The 17,309-nt window shown below is 40.7% G+C and overlaps 1 protein-coding gene across 2 annotated transcripts in view; it reads right to left on the bottom strand.

Moving 5' to 3' along the window:
• Window positions 1-1,790: 1,790 nt before the first annotated feature.
• Window positions 1,791-17,309, bottom strand: part of TBL1XR1 (TBL1X/Y related 1) — a 150,141-nt gene continuing 134,622 nt past the window's right edge. For both annotated transcript variants that reach the window (XM_069975165.1, XM_069975166.1), the window contains exons 13-17: window positions 13,467-13,541; window positions 8,057-8,184; window positions 7,807-7,972; window positions 5,222-5,323; window positions 1,791-4,175 (exon numbers count right to left, since the gene is read on the bottom strand). In XM_069975165.1, coding sequence (XP_069831266.1) covers window positions 4,149-4,175; window positions 5,222-5,323; window positions 7,807-7,972; window positions 8,057-8,184; window positions 13,467-13,541 — 498 coding nt within the window. In that variant the 3' untranslated portion in view covers window positions 1,791-4,148. The remainder of the gene's footprint in view (window positions 4,176-5,221; window positions 5,324-7,806; window positions 7,973-8,056; window positions 8,185-13,466; window positions 13,542-17,309) is intronic.

The following is a 17,309-nucleotide window of genomic DNA, read 5'->3' as shown; positions in this document are numbered from 1 at the left end:
ACAGCACATTTAATGGTGTTTGTTATTATCAATTGTTTATTCTCCTAGTTGATCACTTGCAAAGTTTCAAAGAAACATGGTCCAGATATTTTTTTATTTTTTATGGGGAACACTGATATTTACTAAAAACAAAACAAAACACAAGCATGTCAGAAGAATTGCCAATCCCACCCTCAATGCTGGTTACTAGCCAAATTTTGGGTAAAGATTTAAATAGTTTATTGTTTCCAATTCTGAATGGGCTTTTTTTTTTATTATTTCTTATGAAAGCATTACCATTTCCCACCATAATTTCAAGTTAATCGAAAATAAAACACAACATTAATATCAAAATATATTTTATTCTGGACCTCTTTCAGATCTGATTCAAATTACATTTGTCAGAGCAATACAATGCAAAAGGTAAATGGAACAAAAAAAGGTGTCAAAACAGGGTTAAATCAGGATGGGACAGGGAAAAACTTATGATGTGGAACCAAATAACATCAAAGTGTAATTAAAATGGTCCAGGACAGTACAGAACACCAAAGTCATCTGTTAGACACGTTATCATGAAAACCAAACAATAAAAAGTATTTAACATGTACAAAAACTGCAGTGGGCTGGTTCATGTCATTTGTTAGTTGAATAGCACAAGAAATGATGCAGACTTGTGACCTCCAGTGCAGCTGATAGGCTCACAAAAATAGACCAAAGGATTTGCAGGTTTAGGAACAGAAAACTCCTCACAAGTATACAAAGAAAATTCAAGGCTGGATTTTACCGGTATGCGAATACTTTTTGCATCATCACCCTAAAAAAAATGTACATCTCTCAAATGTGTATAACTAGGTATCCAATGATGGCTGCAAGGGAATTAGTATGCTTTAACAATCTATAAAATAGTAAACCATTTTATGTGCCTTACTTGCACAATAGCAAAATTAAAAGCACCACTATAAAAAGATAACAACCAGGACACGAGGTTACGGGGCTTGTAAAGCCACTGCCTTCTCTATCCAGTATGACAAGGAGCATGGAGACACCGCTTCTCGGATGCCCAACAAATATCATGCAGGCACAATACCTGCTGGGTTATCGCACAGTTGTCTCAGCATCTGTTCTGTCTAGCACACAGCAGCATCTCTCTATGCTCAGTATCAAATTGGGTAGAAGCTACAGGAGCTACACATCTCCCTTATATATTAGTTAAAAGTGGTAGAGGAAGATATGTAAAGACTTTAGAGGAAGATATGTAAAGACAAGTCGTCATACCATAAACAGCTGAAGTGCCAATACAAAAGCAATACTCAATTTGTGGTGTAGTTGAACTATTTCATGTGTACATTTCGGTCAACATTATACTACTGTTGTACATCAGATGGCATAAAACCGTTGTACACAGGCATGTATAGTTTAAAACTCTTTACTATATTAAAAAAAAAAAAAGTTGGTGTTTCTTAGTTGCGAGTGAAGACAGACCAATAAAATATTGTAAAACATTTGTGCCTATTCCTGGGAGCACTTGCTTCTCTATTATTGCACCAATTTTATAGCCATTAGGAAGATTCCATTCTTGGGGGATTTTTTGGGGGGGGAGGGACTGAACATTAAAAATACTGTATAGAAAAGTTAAGGGTTTATAGAAATTTGAGATTAGACACTGTCACAATGCAAAAAAAAAAAAAATATTTTGAATATGCAAAATATATATATATATATATAAAAAAAATTCAGCTTCATCTTGGTAGAACCAGATTTATAACAAACATAAGGGGGATAAAGCATGGGATATGGTGTTAAAAAAAAAAAAGAAAAAGAAAAAAGAAAAAAAAAAAAGAAATATGACATTTCACAAAATGTTCAACCTATACCTTCAGCTTCACCCAGTAAGAAATATCCCTCAAATACAATTTTAGATATAGAAGGAAAACTTAGCTAGAATATACTAAATATAGAGGTAGCGCGTAATACTTTATTCTCTTTTCCTTTTTTTCCCAAATTGTACTTATTAGGTATGAAGTTCTTACTGCTGGAATCTAACACCTTTGCTAAGAAAAGTGAAATGGAAATGGAAAGTATAAAACTTTACTAATAAGCAGGAATCTATACGAAACAACAGTTTAAGCAGGAAAGATGCAATTCTTGCATGAAACTCGCTGCAATCAGTTCATCATCACTTGCATGGCAGCCATTTGTTTCCTAGGGTATCTTTTCTTACTTTTATTTATTTATTTTAGAGGGGTAGGATAACTGTTTCTATCCTGCTATACTACCTGAAAACAAATAATCTTGATAGAACATGGTCTTTAAGAAAGACACATTGCAGATATTTCTATAGACGTAGAAATTTAAAGTTATTTGCCTATAACAAACACTTTCTACTGTAGACCCGCTTGTAAGCACAACTTCCACAGATATTAATTAACACCCCCAAATAAGAACAAAAAAAATTTAGCAAAACAAACCATCTTGTTAGATTTCTAAGAAAGAAGTGAATGGCCCAGGGGTTTACACGCTATACTATGGCACCACTGATCGGGAAGGAAATGAGTGTAGTGCATATTCATAGCGTCTGGCATCCTCTGCAATACATTGCTCTACAATTGCTCCAGTCATACAGATCTTTATGGTCCATAAGTGGTTATATTTTCTAAATTTTTAATAAAAAAAAAATTTCAGATAAAAGGCTTGTGACAAATCATGCTCAATCGATTTACAATAACGCATTAAAACATTAACAACCCAACCACCAGAACATTTCTGAAAACAGGGAACATAGCTCAACTATGCTTTTTAAAGTCAAGAGGTGGCAAGGATTGTGTTTGTTTCCTGTTTTTTTTTTTTTTTGAACTTTCTAATATATATTTTTACATATGAAAATCATTATAAAATCTAAATAGGGGGCAGGGGAAGCAGGCGGTGTTACTATTTTAATAGCAGCAAAGAACACGTATGCTTGTGTAGAGTTTTTAACTCAACGTAAGGTGAACATTATTTGTCCAGCCAGAAGCCTAAAACCTGCATGAAAAGGCCTAAAACAGGTCAATGCAAATGTGATGAAATGTCTGCTCTTCCTTGTATGTTAATGATTTACAGGTATGTTTGTTTCTATGACAAATTGACCAATGTGTCCATAAGAATAGAATCTGACGATTCCCATCACATTAGAAGGGTCTAGGCAGGTATTCCTAGTTGGCTTTAAAATGATCCCGGTCAAAAAGATAACATAATAAATGACTTTTTTTTTCTTACTAAAGTGGGATAAGTAAAAATACAAAAATAGGGAACATGAGGAGGGGGGTGTTTTGCTCCTATCACAATAGTGCACAAGAAAACCATAACGGGTTTATGGTCTGAAGAAACAAAGACACAAATTGTGTCCGCTGTCTGATCTTTTTATTTTTTATTTGTGCCCTTCGGTTTTGGCAGAATTATGTCCCAAGTAAGCATTCAGCCACGTCACCATAAAGAAATTTACCTGTAAGCTGGCATCTCTGAATCAAGTGTGACATCTTTTTGTGTGTTGCAGGCATTTTTATGCCACACATTTATCAGAAGTGTGTACCAAGTTATGCCCATCATCCTATACCTGCAAAGAAACTAAATTACTGTATACAAAGCCGAAGTAGAGGAAAGTAAAACTAAAGGTGGGAATAAGGGTTACTTTATGCAGCCATCAGTTATTTCTTTGTATGCCTGAAATATAAAATGTTTCAAAGCCCAGAACAAACTATTGCTTGATTTAACATCCTGTGTTCTCTGTATAGGCAAACTGTTTAGAAAAGAAAAAACACAAATACACAGAGGATGGGAAAAATAAAACATGTTGAATGCATATTGACCATCTTCCAAATTTGGTACATTAAAGTTCTCTATGCGTGCCTGTCCATTGCTCGCCTCCTCTCCTCCAGATGTTGTGAAGAAAGCAGTTTCCAGCACACACAAATTCACCAGATGTGACAAGAACTTTGTCCTCTTAGAGGTGCAACATTTTGCAGGGATTGGTTTTCAATTTTTATTTTAAATATCTATGTATAGGATTAATTTCAGTTTGGCTGTAGTGGACTGGCCATGGTTAAATGGGACTATAGCAGTACATGGGTCAGGGACAGTCATTTTGGCTATGTACACATTCATAGTCGGTCCATGGCTTCCAACCAGTAGCGCTATTTTCGGAGGTCTAATACACAAACCTGTTAAGAAATTATCAGATATTTAATTAATATATATTTGAAAAAAATATTTAAGACTGACATATTCTACCAATTGTCCAGTACAAAAAAATAAATCACACTCAGGTTCCCCAGAGAAGCACTACTCTTTACCATGGCCTATATGGTTTTCCAACTTACTGTAGTCTAGTCTGCTGGAATATAGATATCAGACCTAGGCTAGTAATCCCCCAAAATTGGCTCTACAGCTGTTGCTAAATTGCAAATCCTTTTATGTCATGACAGCCATTCACTACCAGGGCCTGAAGGGAGCTGTAGTTCTGCAACAAGAGTGCCACAGCTAATAGAGAAGCTGTTTATAGGAGTACTTTAAAAAAAAAAAAAAAAAAAACACACACACACACACACACACACCTTTGGCCTCACACACAAATCTGGACTGGTTTTGCACTCTGCAAAACCAGGGATGCATAATGCAAGGATAACTCACAGTGTCATCCGTGGGCCGTCCACAATCACGTCTGTTAAGAAGGCCCATAAATCCAGTGTCATGTGCAGTGGTCCATAGACTATAATGGGTCGGATACTATTTGCAATTGCAGACAGAAATTACAGTGTACCTGTCAGCACATCCGCTGACTCCATCCTCTCTGTGGATGGAAATTTGGGTATTTGTGGCTCTAAACATATCGAGAGCACAATGTGCATTCTGATGCATTGGATCAGAATGTAGGTTGTGAGCATTATGGTTTTGTCTTGTTAGTTGCTATGACTACCCAAACTTACGGCCAAAGAGAGAAATACACTGCTGATTGGGTTAGCAGGAGGTGCTGACAGGTACACTTTAAGGACCACGAAAGAAAAAACATGTCCTTGCACAGTTATAAGCAGCTTACTATGTTATTAAGAGTACATATCTCTTCGGTTGTATTCACACATTACTGAGTGCTTATATTTCCCCCAACAGCCCACACTATACTATTATAAAATATAAAATACACCTATATCTTAAAGTAGTACTTTTATTATTGAAAAACCCATAAACAAAAAGACACACTAATACTTACTGAACCATCTGATGCACTTGCCCCAACTTTGTCTCCTGCTGCATTCCAACATACTTCAAATATACCCCCTGTTCCCCGATAGCTGTGAACTAATGCACCCGTCTAATGAAAAGGAAGAAAGACAAAAGACATTTTTTTTTTTATATTTTCATTACAAAAAAAAAAAAAAAACACATTACAAAGGTTGTCCCCGCCCCCCTCCCTCCCTCCCTCGCACGACAGCCACATCCTTCAGATCATCTTCCCAGCTCCCTCTCATCGCTGCTGCTCCTACCTTACCAGACAGACATAGTATATATTCCGCTGCCGGAGATAGGGGGAACCTGGCATCATGCTCTCCTTAGCCCCCCCTCAAAGTTTTTTGGCCCCTGCAGCCAACTTGATCACACACGCACAGTCCTTGAGGCCGGCCCAGCCATGAGTACCAACAAGTCTGCATCCTGCTCCCCCGCCCCGCCTTCTGACATGCCCTGCTCAGTCCTGCCTCCTCCACCCCCTCTGACCTTCTCTGCACCAGACGCCATTCTATCAGTGCAGTACCACAGAGATGTACCGTGCACACAGAGGGCAGGTGACCTGCAGTTACTCACTACAACTCCCATCATTATATATACACTACAACCCCCATTATTGTGTATGCACTACATCCCAGTTATTACACAGCATATTGTTATATACACTACAATCCCCTTCATTATACAGTATATCATGATATATACGCACTAAAAACTGTTGTAGTGTGTATATAACAATGGGGGTTGTAATGCCTATATAATGATGGGTATGGTAGTGTACAAAATTATAAGACACTGTATACCCATAGGGGGTTGTAGTGTATTTAATGAAAATACACTTTATAACGATGGGGGCTGTAGTGTGTATAGAGTGATTGGGGGACAGGCCCAGTAACATTTAAAAAGGGGTGTTGCTTGCAAAAGGGGCATGTCATAATAATTGTTTATTATTGTTATCAAGGTTACCTGTTCATTATCGCCCAGTCCTAACAAAGAATTCACATACAAGTTGTGCTGCCTACTCCCCATACATAATAAAAACCTGTCCTCTATAGACTTTCAAACACCTGAACCATTTGGCCCCAAAATTGGCATGCAGATACATTGGGTGCCCAGGTAGGTTGGCGTTAAGGGCTTATCATTGCCAGACATACAGGAGAGGAGGGGGATGACCCCCCCCCCCACCCACCCCAATAGAAATAAATGGGAGAATCTCCACACTGCACACACAGGTGACATAATTGGAGCTGCTTGTCTCCCCAGCAATGCACAGGTGAGGGGATTAGCCTCAGCCAACGCTATAGAGACATGAATGAGCAGATCCAAAGAATCACAATCACGTATATGACAGCCAGGCCTGCTGGTAGCTCATGAGGAGGGGGTTGGGGAGAAACATCCATGGAAATAAATGGAAGAATGTTCTGGAGGTCAGAATTTAACTCACAAAAGATGATGTCAGTGACCACACACACCCTACACACACACACACACACACACACACACACACACACACAACTGCAGTGCAGGGTTTCTGGTGATTTCCCTGTAAACAAAAAAAATTAGGGCATAGGTTTGTTCCAAGGGTGCCTAGGAGGCCAATCTAATTATCAGTCACTTTATACCCGGGCAGCGCTGGGTCAATTGTCTAGTACTGTATATTTTCTAGATTACTTTAGACTACTCTCTACTGTAAAATCCCTTAATCTGGCCACACACAATATTTGATCTGCAGATCATAGGCATCCTAGTAGCATCTGCTGTTACTCTTAGGTGGGTGACCACTAGAGAAGTCCCAATGTAAGTAGATCTCACCAAATTCAGCAGCATCTGCCAATGAATCACCAACTAAATACAAATAAGTCCATAACGACAGATTTTATTTAGTTTTTTTAATCTAAAGGGCTTTGCTTTTGGTTTATAATTTATGCTGATGGCATGCAGACATAACTTTCATAAATATGTGGTTCTAGTTAGTGTGGGTATAGGTTCAGTTACTTTAACCAAAATGACGCAAGCAGTAATTCCTTATTGTACAAATATTTACTAGACCACAGATTATAAAAAAGGTGCAAGGAAACAAATAAAAAACCTGGGGTGGAGTTTATGCTTTAAGCATACTGTATTATTATGGAGTTCAGTGGCTACAGGTAGCTAGAATGGAACCTTTTTGCACTATTTATACACAAGATGTTAGATATTTGTATTAAAAGGAGAGGTCCAGAAAGCGGCAAAAAAAAAATCATTTTCATCTGGCGGTGGGGGGAACATAATAATAATAATCCCCTGCAGCTACGTCATGACTCGGCTGACGGATGACCTGCTCAGTCAATCAGCAACTGAGGCGGAACCCCGCTGCAGTCACCGATTGGCTAAGCAGGCTAAATCCCACCCCTCAGTGGCTTGTTAGCTGGGTCATGTCGTACCCTGAAACTGGGAGAAAGCGACATCCGGGAGGGCATGATGTCCGGTAAGCATACTGTCTGATATATAAAATATTATAAATATATATTATATATATATATATATATATATATATATATATATATATATATAAATAAATTTTAGTCTTACCTGTGTGTTCCAGATGTGTACACATTTGTCAAAGGAACCACTGGCCAGGTACCGGCCATCCGGACTAAAGGCTACACTGTACACGGGTTCCTGATGTTTAGTCAGGGTGTGAATGCAGATTCCTCTGTCTACATCCCACAACCTAACTGTAGAATCAAAGGATGCACTGTAAAAGGTAAAGAAAGACAATGCATGTTTACAACTTAAATTATCTATGGAAAACCTAAAGATTCACAGAAAACTTATTCACCTTGCCAACATGAGATTAGCATTTGGGTTGTTTGTTCCCGGCCCAGTGGGGCTCCATTTGATGGTGTAGATCTCCTTGTTGTGTGCTTGTAAGTCATGAACACAACTGTCTTGCTTCATACTCCAGATCTGGTATTCAAAATAATAAAAGTTACAGTTAAATAAACTTAAGTAACTTTAATGGTCTCTATGTATTGTTTATATTTTAATGTATTTATTGTATAATTTAATAAACATATAACCTGTTTTGCACTTATGAATTTAAAAAACAAACAAAAAAGCACTGCCAAATCTGTTGGCTCTATACAAATAAATTTTATTATTATTCCATTAATAAATTTATTTACTCTGTTAGAGGATTCGAACTGAAGAGTTAAGGTTTGCATGATCTAACAGAAATGCTCCAATATGGAGATATTGCTTTCACACACTTTGGCACTCCTACTGTTCATTTAAATCCCTCAGACTGTCCAATTAAAGGGAGTGACAGCATGGGCCACCCTGGTATTTCCCTCTGTGTCCCAATACTCGCAACGGAGTGGAGCTTAAAGGGAACCAATCACCTCAAAAATGCATATATAGCTTTTTAAATGTGCTGTTAGAGCACACAGCACACTTTCCATACATGTTTTTATATACTCCCTGCCTCCCCAGTGTAATCCATAAAGTAACTTTAGAAAACTGGCGCCCGGTATGCAAATTACCTCAGGTAGTCACCTGGGCGGTGTTCGGCTAGATGGTCATGGGCAGTCCGAGTCCCCTAGGCGTTCGTCGGCGGTAATCACGCCCCTCTGGGCGTGATTCAAATCACCCAGTAGCTCTGACATTACTTGGGAGCGCGCCTATGTTCTTACGCCACCGCGCATGCGCAGTGCACCCGCTTCCATTCAGGCTGTACTGCACCTGTGCAGAATAGCCTCGAACTCAGTGTGAGCCGGAGTTTGAGGCTATTCTGCACAGGTGCCGTACAGCCAGAATGGAAGCGGGTGTACTGCGAATGCACGGCTGTGTAAGAACGTAGGCGCGGCAACATCGTGCACGGCGCGCTCCTGAGTGACGTTGGAGCTACTGGATGATTTACCGCCGAGGAACGCCCAGGGGACCCGGACTCACCGTGACTACCATCTAGCTAAACACTGCCCAGGTGACTACCTAAGGTAATTTGTATACCGGGCGCCAGTTTTATAAAGTTACTTCATGGATTACACGGGGGAGGCAGGGAGTATATAAAAACATGTATGAAAAGTGTGCTGTGTGCTCTAACAGCACATTTAAAAAGCTATATATGCTTTTTTGAGGTGATTGGTTCCTTTTAAGGGGCTACATATCAGGGTGGTTTGGGGACCTCCTTGGCAACAGGTTTCCTTTCCTGGGAGAAATATCTGACTATTCCCGTGTTTTGAGACTGACAACTGAGGCTCCACGTTCCCTTTTTTGCATATTCAAATTTTTATAGGGGGCAATGTATCAATGGAAACTCTATGATTATTCCATTGTGTTTTTTTTCCCCGCTGATCTCCCTGAGCTCAGTGATTGCTGATTTGCTTGTCTATTTTTCCTTGGCCGTTAGCCTTAATCCTGATCCATACTGATGAAGGGCAAATACCCCGAAACAGCTGTCTGTGGATGGATGCCTAGCCTTGGTATCCTTGTCATGTCACAATACTCGAAACAGAGTTAGACTCTGACGCAAAAGGGGCCACCCTGGTGTTTCCCAATCTGTGTCCCAATACCCACAACCGAATGGGACATAAAGGAGAAGTCCGGCCAAAATTAATTTTTGATATGTTGTTACTTATGAAAAGTTATACAAATTTCTAATGTACATTAATTATGGGAAATGCACATATAGAGCTATTTCCCTTAATTTAGTAGATCAGGAAGTGTTAGAAATATCTCTGAAGAAGTGACGTCACGACCCAGGGTGTAATTCCTATGGAGTGTCCAGCAGGGGGCGATCTCTATATAGAAGTCTATGGGACTTTATTGTTTCTATGGGTTTCTATGTAATGTAATGTAATGTAGTGTACAGTGCTTTATTGAATGAATACATCTATGGAATACTTTGGGGAGCAAGTGTCCTTGCTCCCCAAAGTATTGCATAAATGTATTCATTCAATACATTCAATACACAGTAAGCCCGCCGATCCGCCGCATTTCCGCCGATCCGCCACACGCTGATCCGCCGCATTCCCGCCGATCCGGACCATATACATTGAACTACAGCTCCCATCATCTGCTTCTAGTATGAACAGGTGATGGGAGCTGTAGCTGGGTAATGGATATGACATGCCGCCGGGCGCAGGGGGGAGCCGCTCAGTACACAGGAGCGCTCCCCCCTCCTCCTCCTCCTTCCGTGATAACTTCCGCCTATACCAATGCTGACTCCCTGCCTGGCCGCCGCTCTCCGCTCACATATACCGGCTCCCGGCATCAGCGCGGACACCAGGATGTATCGGGAGCCGGTATGTATGGGGGGGAGAGCGGAGAGCGGCGGCCAGGCAGGGAGTCAGCATTGGTATAGGCGGAAGTTATCACGGAAGGAGGAGGAGGAGGGGGGAGCGCTCCTGTGTACTGAGCGGCTCCCCCCTGCGCCCGGCGGCATGTCATATCCATTACCCAGCTACAGCTCCCATCACCTGTTCATACTAGAAGCAGATGATGGGAGCTGTAGTTCAATGTATATGGTCCGGATCGGCGGGAATGCGGCGGATCAGCGTGTGGCGGATCGGCGGGAATGCGGCGGAAATTCGGCGGATCGGCGGGCTTACTGTGTATTGAATGTATTGAATGAATACATTTATGCAATACTTTGGGGAGCAAGGACACTTGCTCCCCAAAGTATTCCATAGATGTATTCATTCAATAAAGCACTGTACACTACATTACATTACATTACATAGAAACCCATAGAAACAATAAAGTCCCATAGACTTCTATATAGAGAGCGCCCCCTGCTGGACACTCCATAGGAATTACACCCTGGGTCGTGACGTCACTTCTTCAGAGATATTTCTAACACTTCCTGATCTACTAAATTAAGGGAAATAGCAGTATATGTGCATTTCCCATAATTAATGTACATTAGAAATTTGTATAACTTTTCATAAGTAACAACATATCAAAAATTAATTTTGGCCGGACTTCTCCTTTAAGGGGCTATGTATCAGGGTGGTTTGGTGACCTCCACACTGGGAGGCACCACTTGGCAACAGGTTTTCTTCCTTGGAAGGATATCTGGCTATTCCTGTGGTTTGAGACTCCCAACAGAGGCTCCATGGGCCCCTTTTTTGCACATTTTTTTTTTTTTTTTTTGCTGATCTCCCTGAGCTCATTGATTGCTGTGATTTGCATCACTAAAAGTATGTCTGCATATCCATGCTGTCAGTTTGCCTTTAATGTGTCCAGTGCTAAAAATTGCATGCTCTGTAGAGGATCCAATCACCTGGATCCTCTTGTATGTGCCCAGTGGAGTGTTATTGTGTAGGTCAACTACTAAGAACCAGGGCTCTAGAATCAGCTTTTCAGCGACACTTGACGTATTAGGTGGATGCTTTAGAAAAGGAAGTCAAATAAACAGCAGGAGGAGCCACAAGAAGTTGGTTAACAATGATACTGATAAATTCAAACCATTTTTTATTAATTATTTTCTCAGGACTGTGTTATGTGTTGCGGGATTTAATAGAGGTTTAACATTTATTTAACCCTTTAAGGACATGGCCCATTTTCGTTTTTACGTTTTCGGTTTTTCCTCCTTGTGTTTAAAAGGTCATAGCACTTGCATTTTTCCACCTAGAAACCCACATGACCCCTTATTTCTTGCGTCACTAATTGTACTTTGCAATTACAGGCTGAATTTTTGCATAAAGTACACTGCGAAACCAGAAAAAAATTCAAAGTGTGGTGAAATTGAAAAAAAAAACGCATTTCTTTTATTTGGGGGAAATGTGTTTTTACGCCATTCGCCCTGGGGTAAAACTGACTTGTTATGCATGTTCCTCAAGTCGTTACGATTAAAACGATATGTAACATGTATAACTTATATTGTATCTGATGGCCTGTAAAAAATTCAAACCGTTGTTAACCAATATACATTCCTTAAAATCGCTCCATTCCCAGGCTTATAGCGCTTTTATCCTTTGGTCTATGGGGCTGTGCGAGGTGTCATTTTTTGCGCCATGATGTGTTCTTTCTATCGGTACCTTGATTGCGCATATACGACTTTTTGATCGCTTTTTATTACATTTTTTCTGGATTTGATGCGACCAAAAATGCGCAATTTTGCACTTTGGGATTTTTTTGCGCTGACGCCGTTTACCGTACGAGATCAGGAATGTGATTAATTAATAGTTCGGGCGATTACGCACGCGGCGATACCAAACATGTTTATTTATTTATTTATTTGTTTACTTTTATTTAAAACCTGGGAAAAGGGGGGTGATTCAGACTTTTATTAGGGGAGGGGGCTTTTTACTATTAACAATACTTTTTTTTTTTTTTTACACATATACTAGAAGCCCCCCTAGGGGACTTCTAGTATATACACTTTGATCTCTCATAGAGATCTCTGCAGCATAGATATGCTGCAGAGATCCATGAGATCGGCACTCGTTTGCTTTCGGCTGCTGCAGCCGGAAACAAACGAGTGCCGAGCCGAGGACGGCGCCATCTTGGACGCGTCCCCGGCCGGCATCAGTAACGGAGATCGCTCCTCCGGGACAAGGTCCCCCACTAGACACCAGGGAAACGTTGCCTCCGGTAATCGGAGGCAGCTGTCAACTTTGACAGCTGCCTCCGATTAGCTAATTAGCGGGCACGGCGATCGGACCGTGCCCGCTAATAGCGGCGGTCCCGGGCTACACGCGGCACCCGGGATCGCGGCACTTCAAAGCGGGGCCGCCGCGCGGCCCCGCTTTGAAGTGCTAATGAGGACATAGGACGTACCGGTACGTCCTATGTCCTTAAGAGGTTAATGGACAACCACTCTGGATAAGCAGCATGATACATGAAATCATAACTGTACACTTACATGTGAGATATATGTAGTATTCACAGAGTAAGGGCCCTTTTATACGGGATGATTATTGTGCGAAAAAATTGTTATATCGTTCAAATTTAAATGATAATCATCCTGTGTAATTGCAGGCAACAAACGAAAAATTGTTCATGTGTTGTTGATTGTTGATTTAGATCTGACCCTAAAAACCATTGGTATTCTTTAGTGTAATTGCACATTGTTCATTCTTTTGCTCGGATAAGATTGAGTAAACGATCGTAGTAACAACTATCGTTCTGTTTAATATGGTGAACAAATTCAGGTTAACGATAAACAATCTTGTTTGTAATCGTTTATCATTGAAAATCACTTTGTGTAATAAGACCCTAAGAAAACATTTTGTCTGCAAATGTACCTTTAATGTCATGTCATCAGAACAAGATGCCAGAAGATTACCAGTGGGATCCCACTTTATTGCATTCACTTCATTCTAGAAAATAAAGAAGCAAAGTCAGACTACAATGGAAACCATAAAAAAGAGCAGAAGCAAAGTGCTAACAAGTCATTTGTATTATTTTTTAGGTTTTTGGCCTCTGGAAGTAAAAAAAAAAAAAGAAAAAAATTCATCAAATTAAAAAGATTCATCAAATGCAAAAAGATTTAGAAAATTATGACAATGATAATGAGGAATATTACAAAGTTAAAAAATATTATTTTCTTTACAAAGATTGATTTTCTATGCAGTAAACCAGAGAAAGCCCTTCTAACTCCTTGGCAACATGTGCACACATACAGTCATGTCCAAAAGTTTTGAGAATGATCCAAATATAAACTTTTACAAAGTCTACTGCTTCAGTTTTTAAAATGGCAATTTGCATATACTCCAGAATGTTATAAAGAGTGATCAGCTTAACAGCAATTACTTGCAAAGTCAATATTTGCCTAGAAAATTAACTTTATCCCCCAAAACACATTTCAACATCATTGCATTCCTGCCTTAACCCCTTAAAGGGGTTGTCCGGCGATAAAAAATTATTCACAGAATAACACACATTACAAAGTTATACAACTTTGTAATGTATGTTATGTCTGTGAATGGCCCCCTTCCCCGTGTCCCACCACCCCCACCCGTGTACCCGGAAGTGTGGTGCGCTATACATTATCTGTCACGTGCCGACCACGGTCTCCGATCGTCAGCAGTGACGTCTTCTTCGGGAGGCCAGCGGATCTTCCCGAGTGCCGGCCGCCCTCTGCAGCGTCATCCGAAGCTCAGCAGCGATTGGCTGAGCATAACTGTGCTCAGCCAATCGCGGCTGAGCAGCTGATGACATGGCCGCGTCATCAGCCACGATTGGCTGAGCTCAGTTATGCTCAGCCAATCGCGGCTGAGCTTCGGATGACACTGCAGAGGGCGGCCGGCACTCGGGAAGATCCGCTGGCCTCCCGAAGAAGACGTCACTGCTGACGATCGGAGACCGTGGACGACACGAGATGCGGTGAGTATAATGCACCACACTTCCGGGTCTAGCGTGGGTGGGGGGAAACACGGGGAAGGGGGCCATTCACAGACATAACATACATTACAAAGTTGTATAACTTTGTAATGTGTGTTATTCTGTGAATAATTTTTTATCGCCGGACAACCCCTTTAAAGGACAGAGCCTAAAATGGCCTTAAAGCGTAACTGTCATGTTTTTTTTTTATTGCAGAAATCAGTAGTATAAGCGAAACTCTGTAATAGGTTTCATCAGCCATATAAGCCTCCTTCTGTACTCAAGAAGCAATCTCCCAGCCTCCCCCCTGACTTCTTATCTGTGCATTACCAGGCAAACACGTCTTCATTACACAGAAGCCAGTGAAGACGGGTTCTGCTCTCTCCATTGTAAGCCTATGAAGAGGGGCGGGGCAGAGGGAGATGAGGGAGCAGAAGAGGTGACATGAAGGTCAGCTGTTTGTAGACTCCCTGAGCACCTAAAACACTAAATTCAGGTGTCAGAAAGGTCAGTGCTTATCTATGAACTTACTGAGAGAAGATTGCAGGGTGTTGTGCTTTGCATAAAATCCTCCGTGCTCAGTCACTCCTAACAGCTCCTCCCCTCTCCATAGACACATAATGGAGACAGAAATCCTGCTTCATTTGATGTGAGGGGGGAGGCTGGGAGATTGCTTTTTCAGTATAGAAGAAAACTCTTTTGGTTTATAAAACCTATTACAAAGTTTCTTAGAATCGCTTGAACTGTTGATATTTAAAGTTTTCAGAAAAATGACCCTGAAATGACAGTTACGCTTTAACCTCTTGAGGACATAGGACGTATGCGTACGTCATATGTCCTCACTTGCACTTCAAAGCGGGGCCGCACAGCGGCCCCGCTTTGAAGTGCCGCGATCCCGGGTGCCGCGAGTAGCCCGGGACCGCTGCTATTAGCGGGCACGGTCTGATCGCCGTGCCCGCTAATTAGCTAATCGGAGACAGCTGTCAAAGTTGACAGCTGCCTCCGATTACCGGAGGCAACGTTTCCCTGGGGTCTAGTGGGGGAGATCTCTCCTCCGGGACCTTGTCCCGGAGGAGCGATCTCCGTTACTGATGCCGGCCGGGGACGCGTCCAAGATGGCGCCGTCCTCGGCTCGGCACTCGTTCGTTTTCGGCTGCAGCAGCCGAAAGCAAACGAGTGCCGATCTCATGGATCTCTGTAGCATATCTATGCTGCAGAGATCTCAATGAGAGATCCAAGTGTATATACTAGAAGTCCCCTAGGGGGGCTTCTAGTATATGTGTAAAAAAAAAAAAAAAAAAAGTGTTGTTAATCGTAAAAAGCCCCCTCCCCTAATAAAAGTCTGAATCACCCCCCTTTTCCCAGGTTTTAAATAAAAGTAAACAAATAAATAAATATGTTTGCTATCGCCGCGTGCGTAATCGCCCGAACTATTAATTAATCACATTCCTGATCTCGTACGGTAAACGGCGTCAGCGCAAAAAAATCCCAAAGTGCAAAATTGCGCATTTTTGGTCGCATCAAATCCAGAAAAAATGTAATATAAAGCGATCAAAAAGTCGTATATGCGCAATCAAGGTACCGATAGAAAGATCACATCATGGCGCAAAAAATGACACCTCGCACAGCCCCATAGACCAAAGGATAAAAGCGCTATAAGCCTGGGAATGGAGCAATTTTAAGGAACGTATATTGGTTAACAACGGTTTGAATTTTTTACAGGCCATCAGATACAATATAAGTTATACATGTTATATATCGTTTTAATCGTAACGACTTGAGGAACATGCATAACAAGTCAGTTTTACCCCAGGGCGAATGGCGTAAAAACACATTTCCCCCAAATAAAAGAAATGCGTTTTTTTTTTTCAATTTCACCACACTTTGAATTTTTTTCTGGTTTCGCAGTGTACTTTATGCAAAAATTCAGCCTGTAATTGCAAAGTACAATTAGTGACGCAAAAAAAAAGGGCTCATGTGGGTTTCTAGGTGGAAAAATGCAAGTGCTATGACCTTTTAAACACAAGGAGGAAAAACCGAAAACGTAAAAACGAAAATGGGCCATGTCCTTAAAGGGTTAAGGACCGAGGCAAATTTTATGAATATGACCTGTGTCACTTTATTCATTAATAACTTGGGAATGCTTTTAACTATCTGGCTAATTCTGAGATTGTTTTCTCGTGACATATTGTACTTTACATTTCTGGTAAATTGGAGTCGATACTTATAACGAATCTTTATGAAAAAAAAAAAAAACAACGTGAAAAACTTTCTTTTTCCAACTTTGAAACTTTTCTGCTTATACAGAAAATGGTTATGCCACATAAATTATATATTAAATAGCATTAGCAACATGTCTATTTTATGTTGGCGGCATTTATTAAGCTTTCACTTTTTTTAGACAATACAAAGCTTAAAACATTAGCAGCAAATTTCCAAATTTTCAGTAAAATTTCAAATCAGATATTTTTAGAGACCTGTTCAGGTTTAAAGTGTATTTGAGGGGACTGTATGTTAGAAAGCCCCACAAAGCACCCCATTTTAGAAACTGCACCCCCCCCCCCAAACTCTGCAAAAGCACATCCAGAAAGTTTTTTAACCCTTTAGGGGAGTCACAGAAATAAAAGCTAAGTGTGTAAGAAATTTGAAAATTTTAATTTTCTGTGCAGAGATTTTAATGTAATCCAATATCTTTCATAATGATAAACCTATTAGCAGAGAAATGCACCCCAATAATTATTGCCCCGTTTCTGCAGTTTATAGAA

Source organism: Dendropsophus ebraccatus, chromosome 6 (genome assembly GCF_027789765.1).
Source record: "Dendropsophus ebraccatus isolate aDenEbr1 chromosome 6, aDenEbr1.pat, whole genome shotgun sequence".
Classification (NCBI taxonomy): domain Eukaryota; kingdom Metazoa; phylum Chordata; class Amphibia; order Anura; family Hylidae; genus Dendropsophus; species Dendropsophus ebraccatus.
The sequence above is the reverse complement of the archived record's forward strand: the minus strand, read 5'-3'. Positions and strand labels throughout refer to the sequence as shown.